General features: G+C 39.7%; 1 protein-coding gene across 3 annotated transcripts in view; it reads right to left on the bottom strand.

The window, feature by feature from the left end:
* Positions 1 to 27,676, bottom strand: part of MCTP1 (multiple C2 and transmembrane domain containing 1) — a 238,543-nt gene that overhangs the window by 7,169 nt on the left and 203,698 nt on the right. For 2 of the 3 annotated variants that reach the window (XM_048291234.1, XM_048291239.1), the window contains exon 18: positions 2,322 to 2,431. In XM_048291234.1, the coding sequence (XP_048147191.1) occupies positions 2,322 to 2,431 (110 nt within the window). Of the gene's footprint in view, positions 1 to 2,321; positions 2,432 to 23,798; positions 26,963 to 27,676 lie in introns of those variants that run through there. The other variant, XM_048291237.1, reaches the window with a different exon arrangement.

Genomic DNA, 27,676 nt, shown 5'->3' with positions numbered 1-27,676 from the left:
TTCACTGTAAGGACAGCATAAGCAGTTAAAGGCTGAGCAGAGACTTTCCCCTCTGTCTGAGATATGGGTACACTCCTCAACCAGGTGCCTTCCTGTTTTGAGGGAAAAGACAAGTTCATGGCTATGCAAAGCTGGAAACTTGTCCATTTGCTTAAGGAGGGGGCTAGGGGAAAAAAAGGAGGTGATAAACCAGTCAGTCATGAAGACAGGGAGAATGCAACAGCAGTGGTTGAGGGAAGAAATAAAACCCCTTTGGATGTAAAAAAAACCCAAACAACCAAAACAAACAAACAAAAACAAAAAAACAAACCCCAACAATAAAAACCCAAACCAAAACGAAAACAAACAAACAAAAAACCCAAACCCCCTAAAAAACGAAAGGTTATTTATCTATGAATAAAGGAAGAGAATTTCTAGGATCCCATCAGAGTTTCAGGACATTACCTTTCCAAAAAAAGTCACAGATAAAAACATCCTCCCTAAGGGTCCCAGGCTCTATTATCTGATAAAACTCTGCTGGTCACCACACTCTGCAAAGGTGAGGTGTGAGAAAGGGAAAGTTAATAGATGATGAAACAGGGTGCTGTAGCTCTCCAACCCCTGTGTTCAGTGAAGAGAGAAAGACCAGATGATAATTTTATACATATGTCCCATAGGAATGTTGGTTAAGGGGAGCTTGGCTCAGTGGATTTGTTCCATGAAGGCACCACCATGTCAAAAGTGTTGCATGACATTTATCCAGAAGGAAAATGTGGCTTTGGCTCTAAATAGTCTCATGATACTCTTTAAAGTATTACTACTAACTACATTCTCAACCAATGCGATTACATTATTTTGGCTTCTCTAGATGAATAATTGCAATTATCTGAATCGCAAGCCATATTTTTCATAATGAGCTCTGGCTCCCTGTGTTTATTTGTCTTCTTTTTTCCCTGGCAATTTTGACATGTCTCCACTAACATTATGTTAGTGTCACTTAGTGTAGGATCCCTCCCTTTATCCTCAGGGGACACCTGCTCTTTTCCCCTTTTCTGTATGCATTTGGGATGAACAGAAGGTTGAGGGTCTGCTCATGTTCCTGTGACTCGGCTTTGTGCAATGGATCACAGACACACCATGATGTGTGGGAGCACTGGCTCCTCACTTAGCAAACCTCCTTATGGGCTGTGTTAACACAGCATTCAGTACAGTTTTCCCATTATAGTTTTAGGAGCAAATTACAAAGATTTATAGTCTCACTCAGTCTACAAAATTCTGTAGCTCTCATCTGGTTATATAACAGAACAAACCCTACCTCCAAAATGCACAATTAGAACTACTTAATCATCAAGACAACTTCCACGAACAGCCTTCTGATAAAGGACTTTTTTCAGAGACTGGCTCATTTTTCTAACTGGAGAACTTGTGTGATACAATATGCTTGCACCTGCCTCTCCTGCTGTGAACACAGCCTGCCTGGAATTGTCCCTATGGGAACACTTTCCCAGGCTTTCGTATTAGGGACTTTACTCTTAAATGCAAAAATGGCAATCTCCTCTTCATCGAGACAGAGCAGGACCGTGTCAGAGATGATCCTCAGGATTCCTGCAGACTGACTTCACCCAAGGCATAGTTTTCCCAAAATTCACGTCCAAAAGTGAATTAGGTAGTGGTGAGATGCTCTTGGCTTTCGAGGTGCAGAAAACCAAGTCAATCCTCTCCATGCTTTGCAGCTGACAGCTGGAAGGTGTCTTTCTGGAACCTGTCTGACCTCAAGTAATAAACTTTGTGTTGCTGTTCACTGACCATGCCAGAATTACACCAAACTTCCTGCAGTAAATCTCAGAACCTCTTTTTCTTAATGTTTAGATTTGCTGGCAATTTTTATATATCATGTATTAGGTGTTACAAATTAGGAATACTCTAAAGAAAAGGTTTTGCTGACTTACAAATACAACTTCCAGTGAGTGAACATACGTACATCCTTAGAATACAAAACCCCTACTCACTTCTGCTTATTTCCTTTATCAAAGCTGCATTTTTTATTATCACTTTTAAATAACTATGTCACAACAATATTCTCTTTTTGTTTTCCTTAAAAACATTAGTTCTGATTTTTGTCCCAGTTAATATAATTCTAAATTCCAGAATTAATATGACAGGATTTCCACTGACTGAGGGCCTCCATAAAGCAAAGTAAATATAGATGAGCTTGAATGATGGATCATCCAAAACTGGACTCCCTTGGAATAAGTAAGTAAAGGTTTAACATTTTGTACCTCTGCATGGAAAAGATGTTAAAGAATATTGGAGAGCAATCCAGCACCTGTGTCAGCACTTACTTCTTGATCCTTTCACCAAAGGAAGCTATTTCATCTAGGATATTCTGGACAGTGACACACACCTCCTGGATGGCATAAAGTCTATTCATAAATCCTTTTTTTTCACTGTCCTAAATAAAAGAAAAGGATTAGCTGAGTAAAAGAATTTTTGACTGTAGGAAAAGGATTGTGTAGTCATCAGGAATTGGTAAAACCTAGCAATAAGAAAATTATTCCTTGTCCTGTAAACAGTGCTTATTGCAGTATATATGGCTTGGTATAGAAGCTGAACTCCACACAGTCTTGTTTGTCACTGCATTAGTTTCTAAACACATATTTGAATGAGCCAGGTCTCTAGGTTTTAAACATGCTGAAGGTGCCAACCTTGTATGTTATGTGCTCTTTCAAGTGGTAAGAGTCATAAGGTAGAATAAAGACTGTTTGTTGAAATGCTGGGGTTTGAGCTGATGTAGGCAGAGGAAAATAAATTTCTGGAAGGCACTGAGCAAGAAAACAGAAAAACTCAGCTCCTATAGGGAGCTGTTCTTTTTTCCCCAAATATCTATCTCTAAACTCAGACAGGTTTGCAGCATCAAATCCACTAACAGTGCTGTGTTAGATGGGATTAAAATGAAGTATCACCATGGAAAAAAAAAAAAAAGTTTCTCTTAATTTTTTACAGACTACAGATAAGCCAAAAGGTTATGTTCAACATTTCCAAGCAGTTGATGCCATATTACCCTATCTAGTTTGAATACGATTGTTGTTTTCTGAAAATATGAAATTGAAAGAAAATCTTTTACTCTTAGGAAAATATTTCATTTAAAAAGTTCAACTTCTTGTCATCACAAACCACATGAAACAACAATCTCTGTCATTGACTCTGAAGTTCAGCATCTAAGAAATACATGTTGCATTTAATTTTCCTTTTCTTCCCCTGATGCATAACTAGCAGACAGTATATTTATTCACTCATTTTGTTGACATTTTTGCTGTCTTAATAAATTAGATTGGAAGAAAACATCATTTATCATGTAATCATTTCAACAACACTGGTTCTGCAACGGTGTTGTCAAGATTACCTGTGAATATGTTTAAAAGTATTTAGTTAGAGAACACAGATTATCTAAAAAACAACTATGAAAGAAGCAGACAGAGAGAGATGGGAAAAATACTTCAGTGATTAAGTGTAATTTATAAACCAAGCACTTCAGACAAAGGAAAATCACCAGTTTTTCAGAATGGGAAAGACCTTAAATTCTCACAAAAGATTAATAATTATTGTATCACAAAGAAATATTTTTGTTTTCTGAGAATGACCATAATGGCTCAGAACCAGTTATATCAACTACATGCAGGGCTGCACAGCAACACAGAGACATTTATGTAAGTTATTTCCTTAATATTTACTGCATTCTTGAAGCCTTTGCAATGACACAATTATTCTCCTCAGGTATACAGCTTCTGAAGACGTGTATCATATATCTAGCATGCTTCATTTGTCATCAGGAAATAGGCACCTGCTCTATTCCTTCACGTAAAACACATACTTCCAGTATAATGTCTTCTTGTACAGCAGAAGTGAACAATAAGCCATACAGAAATCACAGGTATTTTTCTCCTTTCTAAATATGTATGGCCTTTACCTTCTCAGTTTTGTTTAAGAGATTCTGCCATCTATGTAAAGTTATTTTGATTTATAATTAACTTGTGTGAGAAAAGAATTATGTCACTGTAACAAAACCAGTACCCTTTGTGTCATATCCAGAACTCAGCTGGGGTTACATTCAAAGGTTCTGAGGCTGTTTTAATTTACAAATATCTTACAAGATAAATTTGTACCTCTATTCATGTCATGATTTAGGAATGGCACTCTCCAACTTAGTGCTCCCACTGAGACTTTCCAAATCCTGCCGCTGCTCGTTCACTCCCTCTCTCTCCCCACCCCAGTGGTGGGTTGGAGAGGAGAATTGGAGAATTGGGGGCACAAAAGATCACAGATGAGATAAAAACAATTTACTGGGAGCAATGAGATAAGGAAATGAACAGTAATAGCGTACAAAAGAGAGAGAGTGATTCACATGCAAAATGCTCACTGCAGAGCCCCATCCGACCGCAGCCACACCACCTGATGGCTCGGAGCCAGTGCCACACACTTACTCAACCAGAAGGAATCCCTCCTCCCCAGAAGAGAGTCCCTTTCCCCTGCCCCCAACAATGATGTGAGGGGGTACAGAATTACCTCCGGGTCCCAGCCATGCCCCCTCCTGGCAACTGCAAAAATTCCTCCTGTCCTAGCCGGAACCAGGACAATTCAAAAATATAGCAGTTTTAAATCATTTCCCACAAAATCCCTAAAGACAGAAGGAGAGAGAGAAAGGATCACTATTTCCAAACCACTTCACCTTCTTAGCTTAAAGGAAATTTGTTGACATACTCTGAGGCAGGATTAGACAAAACAGCACAGGAAAGAGGAAGCGGTCAGAAGGATCATGGCTCATCTTTGCTTAAACTATTCCCACATGTCCCAGAACTATTAACTGATTTTTATTTCCTGCTCCAAATATTTGTGTAAAAAATAAGCTGGTCTACGGGAAAACTGCACTTACTTTCTTCCAGCAAGATGCCGTGTTATCAAATACAATACACGAGCTACCTAGAGTATAAACCAAGGTTCACAATAATTAATTTTTCAAACACTACTGGCCTTTCTTTTCCAGAGAAAGATGGTGTGAGACACTGGAAGAGATTGCTGGCTTGAAACCTTTCAGGTGCATGTGTGGGAAAAGGGGCAAGACAAGCCTTGCCCTGGTGAGGTGGTGCATTGCTCCATCCACCCCACCCCCTAGAGCCTGGATCCCAGCCCCGCAGTGGCACGGTGGAGGCAATGTTCCATACCTGCCCCTGGAGCCCCTAACCCAGCCCCAGAGTAGCTACCAGACCAGACATCCCACCTGGGGGAAGGGCCCAGGAAAGCCAAAGCATACTCAAGCCAAGCATGAGGCAAGCTCACGTCTTGACCATTGGAACCATCAGTGGTAGTCATATTTGTTTTTTTCTGTATCTCTTGTCTTTCTCTTTGTTCTTTTTCTTCCAATTCCTTTGTCTTGAAGTCTAAGTAACTTAAAATCAGATGGGTTGGAGCTTGTTAAGTTGAATGGACATGGAGCTTGCTAAGTTAATGCCTTGTGAAATGCTTTATGTTGATTCAATATTGCTTTAAACTTTTGCCAAAGTTCCCTGTTTTTCTGAAGTTTGCCAGTAAAGTTTTCGGTTTTGACTCTTGAGGTGTCGGTATTTCTCCTTTGCATCTGACTCTGGTTAAAAGAAAAAAACCAATCCGTAAGCCCCTTTAAGGGACTCTGCAAGTAAGTTCTGGGGCCTTAAAGATGGACCGTGACTGGAATCAATTTCATCACTTGCATGACTACAACTGCCAATTTTCTGGATGTAATTGTCATTTAAATACTAGATAAAATCTATAATACAAAGCTAACAAAGCTTAATACAAAGCTTTATTACTATTTCATTTGTGTCATTTATTTGTTTGCAATAGGCTTAATGTACCTGAAAAGCAAGAGATTTGCCAGGGGATGGTTTTGAGCACAAATGGTGTCTTGGGTTAGCATGATATTCTTTCAAGTTGCTTTCTCCTAATTCTTATCTCACGGAAGGTAAATAGTAATGAGTATTTTGGACCAAACCACTACAAACTGTGAAAGCAGAGTCAAATTGATGTTGATAGTATGACCTGAATTTAAAAAAGGAAATGAACCCAAAGTAAAGACTGAGACAATGTCCTCCTCCTCTTCCACAGGAAAATGTAGAATAAAGATGGATATACTGTTTGGTGAATAGTAGTACTTAATATTTACATACTGATTTTCAGCCAGAACTGTATTTTCCATTTGGTGAAACCAAAGCAGAAGAAGTAAATGACTGGCTCTAGACTATGTCAAGCTAATTTACATGAATCCCTAAATAAAATCCATGTTGTGTGAGTCTTTTTATTCAACAGACTGTGCTTCCAACACCATGACAAAATAGGATGATTTAGGAAAGGATTGTATCTGTAACCCCAAACCTCTCTCACCAAGTGAAAGTGCATTTAAAAACCAAACATTTAAAATTACCAGGAAACCAGGAGAAATAAATAAGCCAGACTCAAAAGTAAACTCTGGTAAAGGTAGTGGGTTTAAGCCTGAAAAGAAAAAAAAAGAGTTTTAAATACAGAGAATAAAACTCAGAACATTTTACGGTGGATAACTGTCCTATTAGTAACTTCTAATCAGGAGAGAAAAGCACAGATCATAAAAACAATGTAAAAGGAGAGTTCTGAGAATAGATGCAAATGTTGAAATTTTTCAAGATGCCTCCTGGGAAATCCAGGATGGATCTTCCAAAAACAACCCTCATTGCCCAAGCTGGTATGATAGAGTGCCTCTGCACACACCATAGCAACCAAGGCAAAGCCAGACTAACTTGTGATAGGCACAGAGAGCAGACACAAAGTCACCACTGATATGCCATTAGTGCTATGGTCTTCTCACTTGGCCACCAGAAGACACATAAACTCTTCCTTGCTTGTGTCATACTGGATTACCTGTTGTAAGGCCCCACTAAAAGGACTTTACGGTGGTTATGGTACTCTAGGTTAGATACACAGGAGAAATACCAAACATATTCTCAAGAGGCCAAAACAAGACAAAAGTTTACTGGCAAAACTTTAGAAAAATCAGAGAACTTTAGCGAAAGATTTAGTACAACATCCAATAAAGCACTTGCACATTAACTTGGCCCATCAAACTTAGCAAACTTTAAACTTGTTTGATGTTAAGTTACTTAAAATGTTCCAAGAAGAGGGAATTAGAAGAAGTGAGAAAGACAGAAACTATATAGAAAAGCACACATATAACTCTCAGCTTCTGGGTTCCAGCGGTGCTCAGATAGAAACTCCAAGACAGAAACTCCAAGAGCAGGTAGGGTAAAGACATATGCTGACATCCTGCTTGTCCTTAAATACCCCTTGGCCTTTGTGGGCCCTCCTCCCAGGTGGGTCATTTGGCTGGTCATCTGGCCACTCAGGAGCTGGCCTGGGGTAGAGTGGAGCCCTGGCTCCGGTGTGCCATGGTAGGCAGCTCTGCCAGGCTGGGATAGGTGGGGGTGTGGGGCAGTTCACTGCCTCACCAGGGCAAGGCCTGATCCTCTCCCCCACACACAAGCATCCCAAAACATCTCAAACATCAACCCTTCCAGGCTCTGTCACCTGTGGCCAAAAAAGCAAAAGTATAGTCCTGCTGCTATCAGTAACGAACCCCTCTAATCAACCCCTGACTTTTAGTAACAAGCCAAAAAATCTCTATTGCTTAAACAGAAGAATACTACTTCTGTGAGAAAACTCTTCAGACTATTTCAACTAATAATTGGTGTCCAAAGTAGAGTCCATAAACAGGCACACACATCATCCCTCAGCAGGAGACTCAGCTATATACAGGACTCTAACACCATGGCAGACTTCCCTTCGTGGACTGATGAAATAGACACAGAAGTAGTTGGTAGTAAATGCATTAGTCCTCCACTAGCAGGAGTCATTAGTACTTCCCAGAAAAGCATGCAGACACAGAGTGTGAAATACTGACTTATGGTCTGGTCACTGCTCAAAACCCCACCTCAGTAGTTACCTTCGAAACCCTAACCATGGCTTTCTATGAAGCCCATGAAGAAGAAGACAGTAAGCCAACACTATTCTAGCTCTGGAGGCATTTGATCTCCTTAAAGTCTTCTGAATCTCTATCAAAAGGCCTCAGATCCAGTGATGGATACCCAGTTAAGTTTTTATTTTATCAAATTCTCAGGTAAATGGAAAGAGGACAGACAACCATGATGATATTGTTGTCTTAAAGCTGACTATGGAAGCAGGTCTTGAGGTAAAACTGAATGGTGCACAGGATCTGCAAAGGTGCACGATGTGACCTGAGACTGGCCTCCTCATTACATCCTATAATGAACTGAGAGAGTCAGGTTATTTTAACTGTTCTTCCCCCTTGCAAGGCTATCACTCATGGAACAGCACAACCACATTATTATTCCCAATTCTTAAATTGAAAAAGTATGGGAAGACTGTTGAAGATATCAAAACTTTTCAGTGGGACCTTAATGGTTTAGAGGTTTCCATCCTTTAAGTAAGCCAGATTGTAACTCTTGAGACTTTCAGTTATTTTAAATAGTGACAGATAGCATGTCCAGCAGACAGGTACCTGCTGTTCTCTCCTCAGCATCAGAAAACTAGAAAACCTGTTTGGTACTCCTTCCACCCTGAAAAGGAACAGCAGGCTTCCAAAGCACTGGCACCATTTCACCTCAAACATTGAATCCCTGGGTTATGTAGATGAGCTTTTAAACTCTGGGCTTCAGCTTCGCCCATATTACTGGGCACCACATCTTCAGTGACCACAATTTTCAGACACTATCAGCTGTTTACAAATGCTCAATATGTCATCTTTAAAATCTACATGCTAGCATGTGTCTTTACATGTGCATGGTGATGAGATCTGAAAATAATTGCTCACGCCTAAATGGAAATTGTGCTGAGGATTTTAAAATATGGAGAAAACCACATAATAATGAAGAGTAGGGTTTTACAGAGAGAAATTGTATTTGTGGTCATGATTATTAAAGAAAAAAGTAATAAACTGTTATTATCTAGTAAGATTCCATATTTAAAACAGCAGATACAAGGTACAACAGAAACTATATAAACATGTGGAGGAAAATACTGAAGACTCAGTAAAAAACTGTTAAAGACAGACTCGTTTCACCATTGCCCAGCCATTGATAAGACCTGCAGTTGAAGACCCGGTGTGATAATGGGCCGCAATCATCCATTGATAATGGGCTGTCCATGATAGTGGGAATGAACGTGCCCTGCCATTAAAGGTGAGTGACCTGCAGGGCCAGCTAACTGGATATATCAGGTATCACTGGAATATCCTGTGAATACCGTGTCCATGGTCCCAAGCTGGAGTGAAACTGCCCAGTTGATGCCATAAAGCACCACTTAGCCTCTACATAAGGAATGCACAGGAAGTCTGACAAAGCTCTTCTCATGGACAAAGGCAGAAGGATCTTCACAGGATGCCACGGATTCTTGGTGATTACCTTTCTTCCTTTCCGTAATTCTTTGCTTTTTCCTACTTTTTAATTTTCTTTCTTGCTCTCTTCTTTGATAGTGAGTAAATGTGTATTAACATTTTGATTACCAACATTTGACCTCCTTTGTGTTTTAATCTCACTCTGGGTATAGTTGAATCCTGCTTCTCCCCATTTTTTCATCTTAGGATGCATTTCCAGATTGGGATAGACTCACTGCTTATGAAGACACCACACCTGTGAGCACAAATAACCTGCTCTTAGCTGTGGGGTTGGACTACATGTCTCCAGAGGTCCCTTCCAACCCTAAGAATTTTGTGATTCTGTGTGAATATTACAACAATCTGTTCTTCCTCAAACATTACATTGAGAGTTGATAAAAATAATTTTGAACTTTCTGTGACTTTTTGGCAGTACCACCTATGTAATGAATTAAATTTTTTCATAGACTGCTGCAGTGCTAGAAGATAAAATTGGAGAGGGAAAGAGTCAAGAACTACAGTAACAATTCTAAAGAAAAAGAATATATTGCAAGCTTTCCACAGAGTAAAGAAATAATACTGAATGGCAAGTATGTAAATTATATTTTAATTGAGGTTTTTTTACTAGTGCTCTTTGTTTTCTCATTCTCCCAATCACATTCCACAGTGTTGCCCGGTGCTTTTTAAATATGGTCCTTCCTGATCTCTCCTTCAGTGCACATCTGGATACTATAAAGCCAGCACTCCAGATTAAAGACACAAACATGGAGGCAATAGAGCCCGTTTATAGAGCAACGGGCCATTTCACCAAAGGACCATCTAGTGGGGAGAGACAAAAACTTAAATTTTCCTTGCATGATACCTTTTTGAGGTATGCTAAACCTGAGGTGTTCATTTCATACATACTCTAAGCAATTATATTACTTGAAAAGGGTGAAAGCTTGTTTGTTCATGGTGACAGATTCAGGAGCAAAAAGTCAACAATGCCAAATTTTGCTGCACCTTTCTTGGCCTTATTCTGGAAGGAAACTCATAGAACTAAGGCGCTGTAGGGTTAAGCATTGGGGTGATTAGAATACACACAATGAATCTGCTTAAGGCTAAGGTTTCAAATACCTGAAATTCTTCTTTCAGATGTCTGTTTCTTCACCCCTTTGACTATACTTAAAGAAGGAAAGAGAGAATATCTTACTTTACCTGAGTCGGAACAACGCTGGAGCTTGACAGTGATCTCATTAATAGTCCTTTTGTATCCAGCCACATCAATGTAATCCAACAGAGGCTAACACAGAAACCTTCATATATTGTGCATCAGTTGTTTCCAATAGTTAATTTAGTCAGAATACAGTCCTGGTATTCTACTAAAGAACAAACTTTGGCCATGATTTTCCAGTTGAATTTGTAAATTCAAGTGGTTCTAATGTGTTTACCCTATGCTGAATGCAAAACTGCAATTAATAAGGTGCTCATTAATGCAGCTCTTCAAATTCTGTTACACAAATGTGAGGGATGACGACAGAAAAGTTAAATCTCAAGGGTCTAATAATCCTCAAAGCATAAGCAAGAAGCCTGCTAATTTTATTGGAAAGAGTAATTTTAAATAAGAAGAACCTTGATATGCAAGACCTTGGAAGAACAATGGAATGAAAACAAGACATACTAGCTAGTATAAAATTTCTGCATGCAGGTAGGGATGAAAGAGACAGAGAAACCAGAAAGGGAATGGTGAAAGACTGAGGTTAGAAAAGCATCTGAATTGTTGAGATGCTTATCTAAATCACACACAGACATTTTTGTGGTCCACTCATTGTAAGAGGCTCATCAAAATAATACAGTACTCTTTTTGAGAGTTAAAACTACCCTGAAAATTTATCTTTACAGCTGTCACTAATCGATATGCAGGGAATTGATCTGCAGCAGTACTGTTGGAGTTAGTAATTTAAAATTTCAGTTACAGTTCTGAAATACATTTTTTTGAATGTAGCAGAAGTAAAAGTTAATTTGATATTTTAGTGTATGTAGAGTGTAATTTTCATTTTCTCCTTGCAAATATTACAATGATAAACATGCTTTTGCACAAAGGACAAGACTGAGTATTCAAGATAACCTTCTTATTACCTGGGCTAGGACACTTCTCTCTGCATCAAACTCTGCATTTAGATTTAGATTTACTGTCTCTGGGAGTTTTCCAGTCCTGTGTTGACAGGATATTGTGATTTTAGAACCCTTAATAAGTCATGCACCTGAACAAATGCTCTATCGTTTCTCTCTCAGACTCCCCACTATTAACAACATCTTTAGGTCAACTACAGAAAAAAATAATTTTGTATTTCAAAATTCATGTGATCACACCTTGGACTGCCAATGTTTTCAGTTCACAGGAATCACAAGAAATTCCTTCCCCTAAAATGTCCTTACCCAAATTAGCACAGATAGATTTGGTGTGAAATTGCCTGGGCCTGGTCAAGCAGACCACTGAGCAGAGGACTACAGAAATGTCTTTATTGTTGGTATTTGCTGCGCAAATAGTGCTCCTTTGGAATAACTAATCCAAACTTTTTAATGTCTGTTTTAGAGTTCAGTGATTTAACTCAATCACTATGGCAAGTTGCAATGGGAAAAGACAAACAAAACCATTTTCTTGGGGACACTATTTGTAAAGAGCAACTGCACAGAAAGATAAAATTCTTAGCTAAGTGTTGCTTCCATACCCTGAGGTCAAGAGAGCCCAGACAGCCTACAACCATTGAAGAAAAAACCCTAAAATCTTAAACACTTTATTGCCGTCAAGTGATCAATCAGTAGGAATATGATCTGGAAAAGAAAAACATTACACTTTAGCTCAGCTAAACCAGCAAATGTAGATTATCTGAAATACTTAATTCTAAACATGAACCTACAGCAATGAAGATGAAAACAGTAGTATGTGAGATCTGCTTGGCATTCATTGCATGAGTTGAATGTTTAATGGAAGTCATCTTGAAAGCACTTTGGGATTGAAAAGGATGGTCAAGAGAACCATGAACATTCAAAATCAAAAAGAACAATTCCATGATCATGATCACTGGTTCTGTTGCTTTAGCTCAGAAGAAATACTACAATGTCTAGAACAGGAAAGATTACATGATGTTCCAAAGATGGTGAATATATAAATACACATTTCAAACAACAGGTACAGTTATCCAGGAAATCTATCAAATTAGTAAATTGAAGAAAGAAAGAAAACAAACCATTCAAACCCAGTCCTTTTTCACATAATCCTCCTGGATAAGCATTCAAACTCTGCTTTTGGAAAATTACATAGTGTAGAAAAACAGTTTGGCATTTGAGGCAAAGCAATACAAAATGGAAGAAAACAGCAGCATCTAGAAAATAACCCTGCATATATTCTGGTGGTACAGTGGGCAAGGAATGATGAGTGAACCAAGAATTCTAGTCTTTTTTTGAGAAAATCTTGAGAAAAGCCTGAAAAGGCTCTACTGCCCATTTTCTGTCTATGTTTACTTCACTGAAATCAGAAAAAAAAGCTGCAAAAGCAAACAAAATAAGAAAACCAAACCCACCCCCCCCCAAAAAAGCCCAACAAAAAATCCAATCCAACCCAACCCAAAAAAGCACACAAAAACACAAAAAGGCCCCCCCAATCCCAAACAGATGCACCAAAAAAAACCACAAAAAAGAAAAAAAACAAACCACAAACCAATTCCCAACCCTTTTAATTTATTAGGAGTTACAGAGATTTTGGAAAAGATCTAAATCTGAGCTATCTAGTGAAGATGGGGTGGTATAATGAATATGCAAAAATCACAACAAAGGGTAATTTGTAACAATGTTACTTTAATGTTTGCCTACTGCAATAGTCTGTTCTATATTCATTCTACATATGCTTCAGCATGCTAATTTCTCAGAAGTAAAAAAGCACCTATTTATGTTGGACCACAGTAAATCACACTCTGGCTGAAAACTGAGAGAGGTGCTTACAGTCTGGTGATGTACGGCAGACTACAACATCAGAAAGAAAAAGAGTAGCTCAAAGGCATTTATTTACTCAAATGTCTACTCTTCTTTACAGAAAAACAAGTATTTGTATCTTAGGGAAAGGCTTTGACTGTGCACTGCATGTATGTATCTGTTACTTTACAATAAAAGATGCAGAAAAATCTACCAGCTTATCTTCAGTTACTTTAAGTGAATTTCATTTTAGAATTGAATAATAAGACTTGCTTACTTGAACTAATAATGAATGGAGACACTGTAGAAGGAAAAAGGACAACAAAATGTTGTTAAAATTGAATGCAAAATCCAGATGATTACTGCAATGTTGGAATAACAGCTGAAAAAATATATGGCAGGAAATAAAAACATTTGTCGTTCTTCAGGAATGACTAACTCGGCCACTGAGCATTCATGACAACAGGAAGCATACTGGGTCACAGATTATACTATTTATACTAAATCTTGCAACTAAAGAAGAAATAAAACCCAGCTGAGAAATACCTAATATACTGAAGATAAAAACCAAGCATTCAACAGAATTTATCTGCTTTCCTAAAGAAAAAAATAAACAAAGTACTTCAACTAGTCACCATGTGACATGCATGTCCCCTTTTCCCCCCATCATCTCCAAACTTGTATACTGCCTATTTAAAAATTTTAAAGTACCAAGATCAACAGATATACAAATGCCAGATGAGGAGGGCTGGGAAACCTGCAGCTGACAGCAAACTAACAAATTGCTGCTGTTTAACAATTCAGAGTGGATATTGGACATGAAGCAAATGAATGAATCAGACAGACTCTAGAATAAGCAAAAAGGGGCACCCAACAGTAGTTAGCCTGAAAAGCTGCAAAAGAGTTGGCATTCAACCCATGATGCATCCCTGCTCAAAGGGGATGCTTTTGAACACAGAATTATTTTCAGGAGAGAACAGGAAATTGTAAAGAGAATTGAAGACCTTCTCTCCCTTCCTAAATTCCTGATCCTTTTGCATCATTTTCATGACTGCCAGGGATCCATGTAGGATGGCATCAGCTTCAAAGGTTTGCTGGCACCAGCTGTCCACAGATGCAGGAGCACTGTGCCATCTCCTGCTTCTCCAACACCACTACTGCCGTGTGATGGCGGGTGTTATATAGTGCATCATCCCTAACAAAGTGCAGACTGTTTAGGATAACCCATTTTATTCACATAGGCCTTTTCAGCCCTCCATACTTAAAAAGCTTGCTTCTTCCAAAAGTTTAAACTCATTGCTTGTATTTGTGATACTCAGAAAAGCAACAACCACCAGCCACACTGAAAGAATTCAATGACAGTTCTCTTCTTCAACTTCCAGCAGTGTTTGTATTATTTATTGTCTAGTAAATAAAGTTGAAATGCTTTTCAGCCTTGGTTGCAAACTCAGTACCCAGTTGCAGTCCAACAACAGCAGGCAATAAAGCTGCCATTGCAAAATATCTTTTTTTCTCCTTTGTGACTGCTTTCCATAGAATTCATTTTTTCTCCTGGATCTGCACTTTGTCATATCTGGGGCACAGCAATACTAAGTAAACAGGGAGAAGGGATGTGAAATTTTTATCACAGAAACAACTGCCTAGGAGGTGATGCTACATTCAAGCTTTTCCCAAAGAAAACATGGAAGAGAGCAGGTGCCATTCTTCTAGAAAGCTGTGCTATTCTAGTCTGACAGTTTGGGATTAAACGTACAGACACTTGAGGTATTTAGATCTTGTGGCACAACAGTTATCTGAGAGGCTGTAATAGGCAAGTCCACTGGATTAAAGCAGCGTTTTGGAAAGGGGCAGCTTTGTGTTACACTTAGAAATAGCCCGACTGCACCACAGCTCTTTGCTATTAAACACACAGAAGGACGGCTCGTGCACAGCATGGGGTGGACCTGTGCATGTACAGAAACAGAACGGTCAAGAGCCGAAATTAACACGTTACGGTCAAACAGCTATACCAGCTTCTCAAAATATTTCCCAGGCTTTCAGACAATGGTGGTGCAGGAGTTCCCACAGTTGTTTGTTCCAAGTATTTCTCAATGGCTTTTCCTTCCCTGAGTTTGCCCACTCTTATGTTGGACCTGCATAAGCTTCAAGAACCCACACCACTGTTAGTGGTTCAGCTATTTCCCCCCAGATTCCTTCAGAGTTTTTGGGCAAACACCATCCAGTCCTGATAATTTGTTATTACTCATATTGTTGCTTTTTTTCTGTAACTTCTTTTACCAAAGCTTGATTTGAAGCAGATGAACCCTACAGAAACTGCACCAAAGTCTTCCATAATGAATATATGTGAGAGAAATTATGATTATGACTTAAATCGAAGGCCCTTGGGTAGGTTGTTTTGAGTTCCTAGTACCATACACTGAAATTTTCAAATTAGTAATTAGAAATTTCTTGAAACTTTTTAGAATTTTAAAGCAGTCAAATCAACAATGAGAAGGCAAATGATAATTTACATTGTGCTTAAAATAAATGTTAGGCTGTTGCTAAAAGAAAAAGGATATCAAAATAACTATGCAAGGAGAAAAAAGTAAAAGAGCATATATATATATACACTGAAGGATTAATTGTAAACTATAATGAAATTTTGTACTAGAGATGATGTTTAATATATTTATTAATCTAGATCAAAAAGAAGGAAGGTTGAGATGCCCAGTTTGGAGGTGACAGAAATAGTTAAAGAGGTGATGTCAAACTTCAGAGGAATATAATGAATTTAATTGAATTAATAATAATAGTAGTTTACTTAGTGCCATTGGATAAGCCTAATAATTTTGGCTAAAGTACTGAATCCAAATTAAAAAATAAAAATAAAAATGCAGATTCAGAAAAGCAGACATTATATTTGAAATAATGAAAACAGTTGAGGAAAATTAAGACAATGAGCAACAAAAAGTACTAGGACATTTTAATTTACACAAAAGATGGATGAATATAATCAAGATACTCAAAATAGTGAATGGTTTAGAGAGAGCAAATTGAGACTCTTAATTACTCTCATAGGACTGTAGAGAGAAATTTTCCATACTTGAAAGGCAGAAATAAAGCTGATAAAAGTCAACTCTTTTTTTCTATACAATGGAAAACTCAGTAGTGGACCTTGCTGCCAAAGCAGCGCTAACATGAAGAACTTAATAAAACTAACAGCAGAATTAAATACATACACCATCATTTTCCCAGTAGTTAGGACAACAATTCATCATTTCACACAAAAATACGACACTTTAAAAATGTCTTTTGGAACTCAAACAAAAGTTTGAGTCAGAATACAGAGCAAAACTTACTATGAAAATTAAGTATAGACAATTATACACATGATGATCTTAAAGATGCCTTCTAACCTAAACTATTAGGTTTCTATGATTCTATGAGCTGAAACCTTTCCCATTTACTATTTGAGGCACTTGCATTTTTGTTAAAATATTTCAGAGGAGTAGTAATAGAACAAGAAATCAGTAGACAGAATCATGGGACTTCTGATATTTTAGCCTAGAAAAGAAGTACTGAGAAGTACAGTCCGCTACTTTCTAAGAAGAATTGTACAGATATGAAAAAACCTCAACCATATAGTAAAACAAACTTTCTATGAATTTTCTGAACAAACAGGGTCACATAAGTGTTTTCTAGCTACAGCTCTGATTTCTTTTAGAAGGAAAAAACCTTGCAAATACTACTTTTGGCTAGCCATTCTCATCCTAGGTGATTAAATGCGTAATTTTACTGTGTGTTTTTTTCTTGTTATGAAAATTGGGACTAAGAGAATGGCATGGCATGCCCATGGTTGCAACATTAATCACTTGCACCAATCCTGATGTCATAACACCTATTTTATGTTTCCTTCAGTTGAACTCTGCCAATCCACACTTTGAAATAGAATCATTTTTACTACGCAGTTTTACTACACAGTACAATAGTATGTGCAAAAACAAACACGTAAGAAGAGCTCTGATGTTCTCAGGGAGGAGAGGAAGTCTGAATACCCAAGTATCTTCAACCCTATCTCAAACTGCAAATCCCATGAGAACCTCAGTTTTATGTATCAAAATACAGCAGCAGGGAGGGTGGGGGGGTGGTGGTGGTGCAGGGGTGTTTGGGTTTGCTTACTTTTAGTAGAAGTCTGCTAACTACCAGTCAGTAGCTCCGTACTGAGCAGTAATTTCTTCCTCCTCCTGAGATACTAGGCTTCACTCTCACTCGGACTCCAATCTCTGTAGAAGCTGGCACTCCAGAGTACACAGCTCCCACAGGGCATCCTACTGCACTGCCTTGGCCCCAAAATCTCACTACCTTTGTTTTGACTTTAATGCTCTTGATTCCTGTGCAGCTGAAATACTAATGTGGTGGAAAATATTAATATAGTGCTACAGGGAGAGAAAGCAAGAGAATTCACTAACAAAATTACTCAAAACCAGAGGAGCATGGATGTGTGTAGTATGCAAAGCATTTCCCTCCAGTACCTGGAAGATACCCCTGGTGTGTTATGATAATACAAAGGGAATGTAGGGAAAATCCTGTGACTCCTGGAGACAGCACAGCCTGACTGGGCATGCTTCCAGGTCTATCTTTGAGATTGCTCCCCACCACAGAGAGATGGCTGAAACTCTTTATTAGTAGCCCTATTGACATTAATATGTAATATTATTAATATTAATAATTAATAGCCATCATTAAGATTTTTTTTGTTTGCCCTAGGAAGGGGAGGGGCCACCTGTCAGAGCAGAGACTGCTGGCTCCCAGCATCCCTGGAGGATGAGTCTACCTTGAAACAGGGGCCAGAAAAACAATTATCTGCTCCAGAGAAGGTGATTCCAGCGTCAGAAGGGTTGAGATCTGCTCAGTGGCAAGAGGCTATTAACTATTACACCCTACTGCATGGTCATGTGTTTCCAACTCTTTTTATATCCTATTTACATTGCATAAATCTCCAGGCTGATTCCAGTGGCAGAGTTGCACTGAGCTTTCCCCTCCCCACTGTGGCTAATCCTATGGACCAAAACAGAAGGTTTGTTTTTTGTAGCACTGTGTCTTAATCTCATCCGCAACCACATTCAATCTTCCATACAGTTACTACTTTCAATCAACGTTTTAAAAACCTCAGATACCACTACAGAGATTTAAATAAATCTCTCTAAATTTAATAAAATTTAAATAAGCACCTAAACCTGTAAAACAACTAAATACTGCAAAGTATATGTAGTTTATGGTGGAGATAATTTAGTGTATATAATCAGAGTTCCAGTTTTGTCCTAGAGCATAAAAGTAGGACAAATTATATGTGTAAAAATGGAGAGAAAAAGAAGAAAATAAAGCTTTCCAAGCACAAACAATTTTCAGTGTCCTAAGAGCAGGTATTGTGTCTAGTATATCATACTTCATAACCTTGTGTCAGAGCTCTGGCTATGCTCAAGCCTTGTGTCCTTAAATGCTTTGTTAGGATACAACTCTGAACAGTGATATTGAGAGTGACCTGAAGAAAAGTACAGTGCCTGGGTGTTATCAACATCTCCAAAAGGAAAGAACAACACTTCAGGCAGGTCTAGGCAGTATAGCAGTGTTGGAGTGCTCCCTGTCCTTGACTCACCCCTCTACCTATGATGGGGAAAGCAATGAAGGATATTGTAAGAGCATGACTGTAACAGTGTTCTACTGAAACTGAAGTTTCATCCTTGATGAAATAAATCCTTTTTGACTCCCTGGAAGCCATTACAGATATCATCCTTGCAAATTACCTATTCAAAAACATTGAAATATGAATATGGTGTAGGAAGCCACTGACTGCAGATTCTTCTATTTAAATGGGGGTTTTTTAAGTAATACTATTTTTTCTGGATGTTTTTCATGTTCAGATTATGAAAAATTAATTCCTCCAACCCTACACAATTATTGTCTATACTTTATAGCTACTCTGATTTGGTAATCCAAAAAAAAAAACCTGGTTTTGTTCTCCATACTTCATCAAACCTTGTGTATTGTTCTAATTTTCCTTGCACTGTAATGCTGACCTGCTTTTAAAAGCCAATGGTACTTTTACAAACTCAATAGATAGTGTCTATCTGCAGTGACACTTTAGGTCCTCATCAAAACATTAATTTTGAATTACAAAATTTGCTGAGCTGTATTACTCTCCCAGCAGGCTCCCAAGGAGGGGTTGTGCTGTCTTGTGACCAGAGTCAAAGATGCCATGTCAAACAGCTGTGTTACTAAGGTGCTTCTCACCAAATGCTTTTGGGAAGCTTCAACAGTATGCAGTGCTGCTTTTAAATTTGCTAGTTTTTGATTGGGCCTTTTTGGCACTATGGTAGTTCCAAAAAGTCTAACTGGCATCAGAGGAAAACACAGCCCCAGACCAAACTGCTGTGGTTTCCTTTCAAAGGCAGCCAGTCTCAAAACCGAAGAAACTCCAGTGTTCAATAAACAGACAACATTTCACTGAGGGGGAAAAAAAAATCTTTAGCACTTTCAGGGAATGACATTTCTTTATTTATGCATTAAGACTTCAAAATTCAGCATGAAGTTTTTCTTTCTAAAAACATCATGGTGTTAAAATACCAATTAAATTTTATTCTGAATCAATATATCCTGGGGTAGATGACTGAAAAGGATTATACAATGTAAGAACCACTTGAAACAACTATTTAGTAACAAGCTGACTCTTGGTCTGTAACATAATATAAAGTAATTTCTGATAATGCAGCTTCAAGCATTCCCCAAACAGACTATAAAATCTTAATCTTTAATAGACTATACAGAAACCACAACTATTACTATGCAAACCATTCTTCTATAAAAATGCAGGGGTGTGTATTATACTTCAGAAAAATAGCTGAGTAAACTGTTCTTGATCTTCACTATATGCTGTGTATTGATCTAAAATATTCAGGCAGCATTTGTTTTTTGATAGTGGGAAGGAAAGCAGTCCTATGAGTACAGAAAATACAAAAGAAGATGCTTTGATGTACATGAACACACGCAAAAATTTCAAATTCCCTACAAATTAAAAAAAAAAAAATCCAAATACAAATTAGCCTCCTATGCAGCAGCGAAGAAGGCATTACAAAGAATTTCCATCTTTTCCATTTCTCCTGGTGGTATTTAAAATTTTAATCAAACAGTAATTAAAGGTCAACAAATGGCTTTTCCATACTTAATTTTGAATTATAGCTAATACCATGCATTAAAGGCATAGCAAGGCACTGGCTAATATGTTGAGGGTAGGAGGAATCATATCATTCCTCTGTGTAAAATACTAAAAAGCACATCTGCTGAGCAGTCGACCTTAAATTACTATTTCCAATTGCAAGAAAGCTTTGGATTAGCAATGCTGTTCTGACTTATTCACACTGTGAAAGACTAACAGAAAGGAACCCTTTTTCATTAGAGTACATTTCTCTCAGGGCTCTCTGTTACTCTGGCATTAGAGTATCTATGACATTACATAAAGGAGTATGTAAAAATCCATTTTGTTTTTCTAAAGCTGTTAGCCTTCAGAACAAAAACAGTTTGCTAGGATAAAATCTGTTATTCCCATCCTGGACTTTGTTACCTTAGCACCTGAGCAGGCCAAGAAAATATAAGAAAGAGAAAGAAAATAGGAGAAAGAAGAAAGAAACAATACTTAAATATTTATTAGTCATTTTTCTTATACATTTTTTGATATGTATTAAAATAATCCTTATACATTTCTCAGCTCAATTACTTACAAATAACTTATCTGCAGAATCAAGTAAATCTGTCAGCTGTGCAAGTTTATTTTTCCATGTGCTATCTTGAGATAAGCAGGTCTGCAATATTATATTTCCACTGACATAATTGTGCATGAATTCTGATCTGATTTAGTATTACATGGTGCAAAAGGTGACACATTTTCTTTAATACAGCCCATTAGAAAAGGAAAGGAATTGCCAGTGTATGAAATCTAAGGAGTTTGATTGAAAGACTCCAGGACTTGGGGGTCAACTCAGTGGAAAAGTAACTTGCTCAACTACCCCAGGCACTAAGCACTGTGACAAGCAAACCTAATACCCTGGTGCATTTACTGAGACAATCAATAAAAACACTGCACTATCAGACTGCTACAGCTGTACATTAACCTATCATATTACCTCAACTGCTCCTAAACCAGTCAAATATGCATTTGCTGATCATGCAGATAACACAGATACCTCACTGGTCCTTAAGTCATGTTTAATACCAAGTCAGAGTGCTAAAACAACCATTTATTGCTTTTCCATATGCCATAAATCCTAATTTTCAAGTCTATCTAAATTGTACACTGAAGACTACATTCAAAGAACTATTGGAATGGTGAAGCCAAGTGCTCTGAAAATAATGTATGGGAGATTTAAAAACTCTGCACATTCCTACTTGGATCCTCAATCCACGCCTGTTACCCCAGCACACCTGCACCTGGGGCTTTCGGGCCTCTACCTGCATCCTTGCCTTCTCCTGATGCAGGTCGCAGCATCATCACATCCTGCTGATGTCCAAGGACTGGCCATTCCTGCTCCCTAAGTTGTCTACGTTTATTTTTATGTATTATTTCTGCCACTCTTTCTGGCCATTCCAGCTCTAGTTCCTGCAGACTCCTCAACTCAGAGTGCTCCAATAGGGTTCATGGGTGGGCATCTGTACTCTTGCATGAAGCTCAACAGAAAAGTCTGTAAACCCACACAAAAAACCATTTCCCTCCTTGCCACTTAGTCGCAGTGCTTGACCTCTCATGAGTCCAGGTAGGAGCAGACTGGACAAGCTTCTTACCTTTGGAGCTTTTCTAGTAGTTATCAGGAAACACATAGAATTCCTATCACAGAACAAAACAGAAACAGAACGAAGCACTCGTAGGCACTATTTGTCCACAAGCTTTATTTATGCTAAATTTGCCTCTTAATCTGCCAGCAGATTACACCTGAGTAGAAGGAGTCTCTGCTCTGTACCATGCTGTGATGTGTCCTGGATGCTGCCGCACAACACCAACTTTTTAATTCTGTACCATACTGCTCTAGGATGAGCTTTGTTCCTAAAAACTTTGGGCATAGATGCTTCTTTCACTTTGTCAGGATTATACTTTGCCTAGATGATCTGTCCTGCAACTTCATCACTGATCCACACATCAATATTAAGTAAACAATATAAAATTTTACACTGACACATATATATTTCAAACTGCAGACAAAGTACATGCATATTGTTTGCTGTCATAGGTTAGCAAGCTGAGTCTCGGAAGTGATGTTCTTCTTACAGCTTCCTCTATGACCTGACAGAACCTATCAGCTGGCCAGTTTGAATATGGACAATTCTCTAAGCCACTTGAAGTTGTGACCGCCTCTGTGATCCACACTTAAGAATAGACAAACTCCACCCCCAAGCTCTCTCTCGTTTCTGGTGCTGGGACAGGTGGCTGCGGGCCCCGTGTGGGGGCCGGCAGGCCCAGCCCAGGCCCTGCTCGGGCCAGGCCAGGCTGGGCCATGACCATCCTGGAGCTGATGGGCCCTGTTCCACCTGCAGAACCCCCCCAGCCCTGCTGTGGGTTCGGCTCTCCCCCCTCTCCACTGCAATAAGCCACATTCCAGCTGCAAGGCTGAGGTGAGATTAACCCTTTTATTGCTGTGAAGAGCTGAAAACCTGAGGGAGGACAAAGAGGAGATGCTTAAAGCTGAAATTCTGTTGTGAAGCTATGATATATCAGAGTATGCCATTGTAATTTCATGAAGATATGGGGGGTGGAGTGTTCAACTCGTAAGCAAAAGCACCTGCGCTGAGATAGGCAGATGCTGACGCAGCTGTAATTTCATGAGAAGTTTGGACAGGGAGAGATGGAAGCGATGAGGACTTTTGCTCCAAATGGGAAAGGAGAAAACCTCAGTTCCTATAGAGATGCTCCCAGAGACAGTCCTAAAGATGAAGATGAGGAAGACCCTTTGCTCCCAGGGAAGGAGAAGGGCCTCTGTTCTTGTTTCTGAATGGCTCAGCCTTAAAATGGTACCCCAAAAAACTTCAAGAGTGGACCCTCGAAAGCAGTTGCGGGAAAAGCTGCAAGTCGGGGGAAGGGACTCACATGCGAGCAGAGACTCCTCTTCCTAAATGGACTGAACAATATTTGGAAGTGGGCGGCTGTCTCGTTGTGATACTGTTTTCACAGCACGGGCAAGAAGAGACTTCTCTTTCTAAACAGACTGAACAAGGTTATTATGGAAGTGATAAACAGACTGAACATCTCAAGGGTTGTCTTTTTTTACATTGTCAGTGGGAGAAGGGAGGAAGGTGGGGGGAGGAGGAGAGTTCTAAAGGTATGGTATAATTTTTTTTTCCCCTCTTTTAGGTCTGTTAATAAACTTCTTTATATTCTTTCAAGTTTGGTGCCTGCTTTGCGTTTCTCCTAATTCTTATCTCACAGAAGATAAACAGTAATGAGTATCTTGGACCAAACCACTACATTTGCAAAAGCTTGCAGTTTATTTTCCCATATTTCTGTATTTTCCTCCATAAAGCACAGCAAAGCCTTATCAACTGTCCTAGCAAATTTTTTTAGTTGAGATTGCAATTTTCCTCAGAAGCCTTTCAGTGAAGTCAAACACCTAGCTTAAGCTGTGGATTTTTAGCTGTGTTGTAGGGTGAGCCCCATCATCAAACCTCAGCTGAAAACCCAGACTACAATATACCATCGATTTTGCACACAGCCGTGTTGCTGAGCATCCTCTTCTCTCACAGTATCACCTCTGCCACTCATTCATCCTCATTCACATACACTGCGTCAGCCACATGCTCCACCAGGAACTGGGTCCACGTAGCACTTTTCTGATACTAGCACATGTCAACCATCACTTTTCTCTACAAGGCTTCCCAAGTTGTATCTTAGTCTAAAGGGTTTGCATGGCCAGGTTTTGGTAGTAGGCAGGCTACAGAGGTGGCTTCTATGAGAAGCTGCTGGAAGGTCCTCCTATCACTGGCAGAACCGATGTCAGCCAGGATGGACCCTCTGCTGGCCATGGCTGAGCCCATCAGCAGCGACAGTAATGCCTCTGTGATAACATATTTAAGAAGGAAATAAAAAAAAGTTATTGCACAGATGTTATTGTGGCCAGGGAAGAATGAATGGAAAATGTGTGAGAGGAACAATTCTGCAGACACCAAGGTCAGTGGAGAAGGAGGGGGAGAAGTGCTCCAGGCACTGGAGCTGAGATTCTTCTGCAGCCCATGATGAAGACCATGGTGAAGCAGCTGTGCCCCTGTAGCCCTTGGAGGTCCACCAGGACCTGCAGACCATGGACGAAACCCACATTGGAGAGGGTGGATGCCTGAGAGGAGGCTGTGATGCTGTGGGAAACCTATGCAGGAGCAGGGTCCTGGCAGGGACCTGCAGACCTGTCGAGAGGAGCCCTTGATGGAGCAGGTTTCCTGGTAGGACTTGGTAACCCTGCAGGGGGCCCACACTGGAGCAGGCTGTGCCTGAAGGACTCTACTCTGTGGAAGAGTGACCCACGTTGAAGCGGTTTGTGGAGAATTGCTACCCATGGGATGGACTCAGGGTAGAGAAGTTTGTGGAGGACTGTCTCCTGTGGGAGGGACCCCATGGTGGAGCAGGGCAAGGATTCTTCTTCCTGAGAGAAGTGGCAGGAACAGCCTGTGATGACCTGACTGTAACACCCATTCCCCATCTCCCTGCCCTGTTAAAGGGGAGGAGGTAGAGCTTGGGAAGGAGGGAGGAATGGAGGTGGTTTTAAGATTTATTCTACTTCTCTTTATCCTGCTCTGATTTTGTTAGTAATAAATTACATTAATATCCCCAAGCTGAGTCTCTTTTTCCTGTGATGGTAATTGGTGAGTGATCTCTCCCTGTCCTTATTTTAACCTATGAACCCTCGGTTATATTTTGTCTCCCCTGTCCAGCTGCAGAGGGGAGTGATAGAACAGTGTTAGTGGGTGCCTGGCATTCAGCCAGGGTCAACACACCAGACTTAGACATTACCATCTCTGCTTCCTATGGGACTCGGAGGAAGATTTGTTCTGTATTATGGGCTCTACGCTTCACTGTAGAAAATGTTCAAAAGGCATCTCTCCAGAAGTGTTTGGGGCTGTCCTTTGGAAGGTTAAAAAACGTAGTTATGAATAAACCTGAAGAAACATTCAAGTGGCTGGCAAATCAGTGACTACATGGCTTGCTTAGAGTTGCAAGTGGTTCACGGCAGTAGTTTAAAAAGAACTCAGATCTCATGATTCTGTCTGAAACTGCTTCAAAGAAATTGTTTGAGAATGAAGAATGGTAGTGGTCCATTCTCACCACTTTTGAAACCACATGGAGTAAGGTATAAACCAACCTGCACATGTAGGAAGGTTTCAAAGAGAACCCAGCAGTAAAGGGCTTTGGTTGTGTCCTTCAACATTCATTATTTCTCTCCTGAATCACAGAGAAGACTATATAGATAATTTCAAGTACACCCTAAAATTACTTTTTGAGTACTACGTGAAAACAGCCCTTTGCTTGGCCTCAAAGAATCTAAATCTGCTTAGTTACATTAAGAAATAATATTAACTGTAGAGGGGAAAGTATGTCACATTCTTAAATAGCTAACATAATTTAGATATATTCTTTATTTGATTGAATAATTATTGGAATTATACTTGGATTACTTCATAAATTAGGAACATCGCCCACACTATATTGGTCACAGGTGAACACCACCATGTACATGGATAAATGTAATTCATTCAACAGTTCATAAGACTGTCCTGGAGTAGTCCATAATGTTATTATATTTCACATCTTTCTGTGCCCAAAACTCGCTCCCGTATCTTTAAGACCCTACAAACGAGAATCTTAGTGTGTAGGGGGTGCTATCAGGGGCATTCTTACACCGGCCCTCCCGGACAGCCTCCTGCCTTTTGCCGTGTGCTCTTTGCTTCACTGGCTGCCTGGTCTTTGCTTTGGCAGAGGTTTTGCTTCCCTTTTTGCGTTCTCTTTTCCTTTTTTTCTCACCTCGGAGAAGCTGCCTTGGGGGGAATTCCAGAGGCGCCGCCCCGTTGCTGCCAAGCGGGGCAGCCCCGTCGCAGTCCCCGCCGCTCCCACGCACCGAGCTGCCCAGCCGAGCTGAGCGGACCTCGAGTGGCCCCGGCCCAGCCCCGCCGCCTGGCTTTGCCTGTCCATCCGTCTCCTGCCGCAAGGAAGGTGAAGTCCCTCCCCGAGTTCCAGCCCCTTGATCCAGAGAAGGGTCTCCAGCTGTCGGGGAGGTGAGCAGAGTAGGGAGCGGGCAGGAGGAAGGCTGACACCACCGCTCCCTTTGTCATTCGAACCACGCACTCGACTGCAGAGCACCACCTTGGAAGGGACGGGTGTCCCCAGCATTTTTGGGCCTCTCTTAGTTCTCGAGATTTAGCAATTTCGTTTCTAGCAGTTATTCAGTTGGTTGGGTTGGTTTGTTTGTTTGTTTGGGTTTTTTGCCTGTTGCTGTTCTTCTTGTTAGTAAACTGCTATTTTTTTCACTTACCTCTACTTGCATTCGGTCCTTATTGGTGAAAAAGGACTGGTTAAACCTATAAAGGACACAACTCATTTCGGAGTGTTCTCCTTTAGATTGTATCAAACCAAGATATAGACCCATGATCCCCCATGGACTATCACACACACACACATGCACCCCTCCTCAAATGCTGAACTTCACAAATCTCAGATTCTGATCTCATTAATTCTTATGTTACTTCACTGATTTTGATAGTATTTCAAGACAGCACCAGGATAAAGAAACCTGATCTCGTTAAAACTAAACCTCTCAGAAGGCTGTCCAAGTACCTGTTTTCAAAGATGTGTACAATAATGATGAAGCCTATATGATGTCGCAGTACAGGGCAGGATGAAAACTGCTTTTTTGTGAAAGTTGCTATGCAAAGGCTCCACATGATCCAAGGTATATCCAAGCAAAAGCAACTTCGTGGCTGTGACTTGGGGGTGATCCAATGATCAAAACCAGCATCAGCTGATATTCCAAGAATGCAGGCTGAAGCAGTCTACACCATCAACCCATATATTATGTACAATTTTTATAAAACTACACAGATCTTATCAACATATCTACATGAATAACTAAACTGAGATGAAACCAAACTGTACTGGGAAGTTTGACTTCTGTAGCCATGTACTGTAGATTGCTCTGTTGTAGAAAATTTTTTGTAAGTACACACAGTCTTACAAGCTAAGCTTTGAGACAATAACAACTTCATACATAGCTACAGTTTTCACTGGAAGCTGCT

Source organism: Corvus hawaiiensis, chromosome Z (genome assembly GCF_020740725.1).
Source record: "Corvus hawaiiensis isolate bCorHaw1 chromosome Z, bCorHaw1.pri.cur, whole genome shotgun sequence".
Classification (NCBI taxonomy): domain Eukaryota; kingdom Metazoa; phylum Chordata; class Aves; order Passeriformes; family Corvidae; genus Corvus; species Corvus hawaiiensis.
Note: the sequence above shows the minus strand (reverse complement) of the source record. Positions and strands in the feature narration are given on the sequence as shown.